Source organism: Rhinatrema bivittatum, chromosome 5, assembly GCF_901001135.1.
Source record: "Rhinatrema bivittatum chromosome 5, aRhiBiv1.1, whole genome shotgun sequence".
Classification (NCBI taxonomy): Eukaryota; Metazoa; Chordata; class Amphibia; order Gymnophiona; family Rhinatrematidae; genus Rhinatrema; species Rhinatrema bivittatum.
Genome location: NC_042619.1, coordinates 323,467,594 through 323,473,593, shown reverse-complemented (window position 1 = coordinate 323,473,593; position 6,000 = coordinate 323,467,594). Strand labels below are relative to the sequence as shown.

Sequence of the window (6,000 nt, the reverse complement as noted above, 5' to 3'; positions counted from 1 at the left end):
ATATAATCTTTAAAAAGATGTTTTTCTTTAAGTATTAACGTACTACCGTATAAGTTTTGCCCATATTCAAAGGGTAAATTCAATTTCCAAAATTTGAACTGAAAGGTTCAGAACTCTCTCCTCAATGACCCCTGAATGTCCATTTTTATTCTGTCTTTGTAGTCCAGCACTGCCATTAAACAAAGCTGAAATGACATCTTAATTTAGTATTTTAATATCATCTTTGGTCTTCCAGTGTATGAAACAATTTTCCATTTAAACTCAATTTATCAAAAAGCTTACTACTTTTAACCTCCAGACCTAGAATATTTCATTTTCAAGTCTTCAGGGGTCAGCAAAGTTGTTGGCGAACTTTCAGATGCCATAACACAACAGTTGTCCCTAGGTCTCCCACAGTCACAACCAAGGCAAGTTTTCTGTAGCAGAGCCACTTTTTATTTTATGCAAAAACACATTGCTGCCAATGAGCAGGTAAACTTCCAGAATTCTTCCTACTTAATTATGCAATACTAGGACTCCACTAAGTTCCACCGTTTTTGACAAAATCAAATCTTGTTCAGTCACAGTATATGTGTCTTAGTTGCTTTAAAAACATATTGCCTTCTTTATTATTTCTCTGTTTCCCAGTATGGCACTATTAGACAAAAAATCATAGCAAATAAATAGGAGAAAAGCATTTCCAACTCTATCAATAAGGAAAGACAACACTGAAAAAAAAAATTATACTTCTGGGATCAGAGTGTACATCTTCTTGCCGCTGAAAAAAATTATTAAAATAAAAAAAAAAAAGCTTGTGGCAGGACTGGATGCCTCAAGGGAACAGGCAAAAGCTTACAGTCCTTCACATGTCTGTCATCTGTTCAAATTTGGGTCAAGTTGTTAGGAACCTTAAACTGAAAATGAGTTTGTAGTCTTTATCTAGATATCTGTACCATCAAAATCACCATTATGATTTGGCTCCACCTGGTATTATTGTTTAAAGTCTCATCAGCAAGATCAAAAATTGCATAGACATGGAAACTAAATTACCTTTCCTTCAGAGGTGCTCCCTCAGAAAAGCACAATGGCAAGGACCTTGCACGGTCATGCTCACTGTCTGGTGGATTATTAGAGAACTTTGGTTTCCAATGGCATCAATCTAGCTAATTTCAAAAGCATTAAATTCACTAAAACAATGAAATAAAATAAAACCATTCATAAAGCAAAATGAACAAAAAAATTAGAACATTCATTAACGAGTTATATTTTTTTAGGTTGGCTTATTTACAATTTCTGCCTGTCATTACTTTTTAAAAATGTTCATATATTTTGGTTTTGGTGGTGCACTGACAACTGTAGTATTGAGTCTTCAGATTTTACAGTTTTGTATGTTGATACAGTCTGTTTTGTTATCCATGACAGCTTTTTTTTTTCACAATTATTTTTCAAACCAGTTCTCCTTCATCAGAAACTGTACAGCATCATCAAACCCATTCTGGAATAGCGATTCCATTTTCTCCTGTCTGGGAGGGAACAAGGCTTGAATGAATCTTTCCAAGTTGGCCACAGATAACTGAAACAAAAAGTCAAAGTGAGATAAGAATGAGTATAATTTCTGTGCCAGCAGTGTACAATCATCATTTTTTAATTTTCAATGACTTTCATCATAAAGATTCACATTCAGATATTATCTTTGAATCCTAACATACACTTGCTCCATTTCACTCTTCAATCTCTATTTACTTATTCAAATATTTATTATCCACCTATAACATTGCAGTGCTAAGTGGAGTAGTATAGTGTAAAAGAGCTCACCAGAGCATATGGGATTCCCTAGCTCTGCAATGAGGGAAACGTTAGGACAGCTAAAGAGATTTATTTATTTATTTAAAAACTTTTCTATACCGTCGCTAAGTTATATACCATCGCAACGGTTTACAAATAGGCACATAGACTAAGGTATGTAATGTAGGTTATCGTACATTCTAACAGGTGCCAATAAAGTTCGGTTACAATTTCATAAATGAAATCAATATTTGAGCAAGGTTGGTCTAGTCCAGGTATATTATTGAGTTACTATCTCTTTGAGATATTACTTCTTAAATGTAGGATTGAATAAAATCATTCTCATCTGCGTTTCCGTGTACTTTTATTCTCTACCCTTCAGATTCTTTAGTGAAGGCTTTTTTAAAGAGCCATGCTTTTAAATTTTTCTTTAAAGTTTTGAGATTATTCTGTAATCTGAGTTCAGGGGGCATCGTGCTCCATAGTATGGGCCTAGCCAATGATAAAGCCCTTTCTCTCACTTGGGTTAGTTTTGCTGACTTTACTGAAGGGATTGTTAGTAGTGCTTTGTTTGCTGAGCGGAGGTTTCTTTGTGGGACGTGTACTCGTAAGGCTGTGTTTAGCCAGTCTGCTTCTTTATCATATATTAGTTTGTATATGGTACATAAAGCCTTGTATTTTATCCTGTATTCGATGGGCAACCAATGTAAGTCTGCTAGAGTTTCAGTTATATGGTCTCTCCTCTTTTTTCACATCAGTATTCTGGCTGCAGTATTTTGAAGTATCTGGAGTGGTCTTATTGATGTGCTTGGGAGTCCTAGTAAGAGTGCATTGCAGTAGTCAGTGCTGGAAAAGATAAGTGTTTGTAATACTGTTCTGAAGTGGGCAGGTGTGAGTAATGGTTTCAATCTTCTGAGGATCATAAGTTTTGCATAGCCTTCTCTTACTTTTATAGATATGTGTTGCTTCAGGTTGATTTCTGGGTCCATTATTACTCCCAGATTCCTTACTTTTTCGGCTAGCTCAATTGTATGGTTATTTCTTAGAGTTATCGGTGTTTGAATGATTTCTGTATGTTTTCTCTCAAGGTGAAGGAATTCAGTTTTGTCAATGTTGATAACCAGTTCCATTTGGTTTAGTAGTTGTTTAATTATGTCTAGGTACATGTTAGCTAGACTTAATGTTTTTTCAATTGTGTCATCTATTGGTAGAATTAATTGAATGTTGTCTGCGTAAATGTAATATATTATCCCTAGGCCTGCCAGCAGATGACATAAGGGTAGCATATATATGTTAAAGAGGGTAGCAGACAGCGCTGAACCCTGGGGTACTCCTATTTCAAGTTTAAATTTTTTTGATAATGTGTTTTTTATCTGGACTTGAAAGAACCTATTGTTTAGGTAGGATGTGAACCAGTTTATTGTTTTGTCATGTAATCCAATTTCTTCAAGTCTTTTTAGTAGTATTTTGTGATTTACAGTATCAAAGGCTGCAGATAAGTCGAGCATTATAAGGTTGTAATGTTTACTGTTATCAAAACCTCTTAGTATGTTGTCTGTTAGTGAGAGAAGTAATGTCTCGGTGCTGCAGTGTTTTCGGAAGCCATGTTGTGAGGGGTACAGTGTGCTATTATTGTCTAGGTGTTCGGCTAGCTGTTTCTGTACTGTTTTCTCAATTAATTTAGCTAATAAAGGGAGGTTTGAGATCTTAAGCTCTCTCCCTCAGAGATTTACTCATAAGTATAAATGTTCATCTAGTTACAAATTATGTACAAGAGACCAAAATGAAATGGTATGATATTATAGACAATTATATACCCAAAAATATTTGATAGCAATGAAGGTACTCTATAATTGCATTTAGGGCTCTATGTACTAAAAGCCCACTTTTCAAAAAGGGGTAGATTTTTAAAAACAGCGCGATCGCGTACTTTTGTTTGCGCAGCAGGCGCAAACAAAAGTACGCTGGATTTTATAAGATACGCGCATAGCCGCGCGTATCCTCTAAAATCCTGGATCGGCGCTCGCAAGGCTGCTGATTTTGGGCAGCCGGCGCGTGCCGAGCCGCGCAGCCTGCCTCCATTCCCTCCAAGGCCGCTCCGAAATCGGAGCGGCCTCGGAGGGAACTCTCTTTCGCCCTCCCCTCACCTTCCCCTCCCTTCCTCTACCTAACCCACCCCCCCGGCCCTATCTAAACCCCCCCTTACCTTTGTCCGTAGATTTACGCCAGCGAGAAGCGGACTGCTGGCGCGCTGTCCTCCAACCCGGGGGCTGGTCCGGAGGCCTGGACCACGCCCCCGGGCCGACGCCATGCCCCCGGTCCCGCCCCCGAAACGCCGCGCCCTGCCCCCGAAACGCAGCGTCATCAGGTCCCGCCCCCCGACACACCCCCTTCCAAAAACCCCGGGACCTGCGCGCGCCGGCAGCCTATGGAAAATAGGCGCGCTGGCGCGCAAGGCCCTGCTCGCATAAATCCGGGCGGATTTACGCGAGCAGGGCTTTTAAAATCCACCCGAAAGCTACTTAGCTGGGTAAGTGGGAGCCACCTAAAATCTGGCTATATTCAGCAGCTGCCGTAGCTGGATAAGTCATTTATTCAGCTAAGTAGTTAGTGCATAACTCAAGGGTTACTTACTTAGCTGCTTTCTTTTCAATATTGACCTCCAAGTATTTTCTCACAAACTTAGGTGAACACATTTAGTACATGGTCCCATAATGTCAAGTTAAGAATGAAATTTACTATTCAAATGAATGTTGAGATTACTTTATTGCAACCTACTAAACTTTAACTGAAGAGCTGATGTTGCAAAATGCCTACAAATGAAATACAATGGCACAAACTTGTCTGCATATGAATTTATTTATACCGACGTTAAAAGCAACATAGTGGTTCTCACAAAGACTCTGGTTGATGAAAATTGATAAAATACTGTTAACTCTGGATGAGTAGAGCAGCAGTCTATGAAAGAGGAAAGCCAGAGTTCAAATGCAGCTCACACTTCTCAAGACCTTGGGCAAGTCCTCACCCTCCATTACCACAGGTAGAAATGTAGGGGTTCATTTACATAGCTGCAGTAGGTGTTTACTGTGTGGTAAACACAATCATAATGCATGGTATTTTAAATGCTGTGTGTTATTTCAAGCCCAATAGCACAGGAATGGTAATGTGCTTTGCAAAGATATAGAAAGCAGCTCATTGCTACGTAATTTCCTGCTAATAAAATAACACATAATCACAAGCTACATTTGTCTAAACCAAAAGAGTGCTATGTGAATCATGATCCCTTGGGTTTTCTTTCTGCTTCAATAGTGTTTTCACAACTGGCAGTATCGGAGGATACGCGAACAACAGGCCCTTGCTCCGAGCTAGGGCAAAGGTGTCTGAGGCTAGTTTGCCTTAAGCCCTTTACATAGAACAGAAGAGTGAAATCTTCACATGTGCCCCACTTGGGGAATATCTGGTTTGCTTACCTCCAGACCATAGCTGACTACTTCCATGACAAGGCTCACAAAAGTAGTGTCGGTCTCTCAACTGAGTCACCTCTGTCTTTCCTCCCACCCACACTTCATGCCTCTCATTCTTCCTCTGACCCTTGCCAACCTCCCTTCCGTTTTTAAAATCAAATTGCAGGAAACTACCTATCCTCTCTCCTCCTCCAAACTCACTACTTGTTCCTCACCCAGCTCCTCAGCTCTATTTCTCATGCAGACATCCTCAATCTATTACTTTCCAATGCAACTGTTCCCACTACTTTCAAACACCACGCTCCAAAAAACTCACTGAACTCGTCATGTCTTGCTAGCTATTGTCCCATCTCCCTCTTCCATTTTGAATCTAATCTTCTTGAGTATGCCAGTCACCTCTATTGATTTTATTTTCTTTCATCTCAAGCCACTGTTGATACAGTCAAACATTGGGTATCCTGTGGATTAGATGTGAGTACTGAGGCTATATAAGATACTGAGGGTACATAAAGATTACAAGTTATACACTCTGGCCTCTCAACACTATTGATTGCAAATTTGATTCAACTGTGAATATAAATGACCTTTGACCAATGTACTGACTCTTAGTTAAAAATTGTCACTTGTGGAAAAAGGTGCAGTTAGTGTACCTGTGTTTAAAAAAGGATTGGATAAGTTCTTGGAGGAGAAGTCCATTACCTGCTATTAATTAAGTTGACTTAGGGCCTCATTTTCTAAAGTATCGCAGGCCTGCGATACTTTAGGTAATGAG

General features: G+C 39.2%; 1 protein-coding gene across 48 annotated transcripts in view; it reads right to left on the bottom strand.

Moving 5' to 3' along the window:
- Window positions 1-417: 417 nt before the first annotated feature.
- PNPLA4 (patatin like phospholipase domain containing 4) overlaps window positions 418-6,000 on the bottom strand; it is a 624,040-nt gene continuing 618,457 nt past the window's right edge. For 47 of the 48 annotated variants that reach the window (XM_029604379.1, XM_029604381.1, XM_029604404.1 and 44 more), the window contains one exon: window positions 418-1,552. In XM_029604379.1, coding sequence (XP_029460239.1) covers window positions 1,418-1,552 — 135 coding nt within the window. In that variant the 3' untranslated portion in view covers window positions 418-1,417. The remainder of the gene's footprint in view (window positions 1,553-6,000) is intronic. The other variant, XM_029604424.1, reaches the window with a different exon arrangement.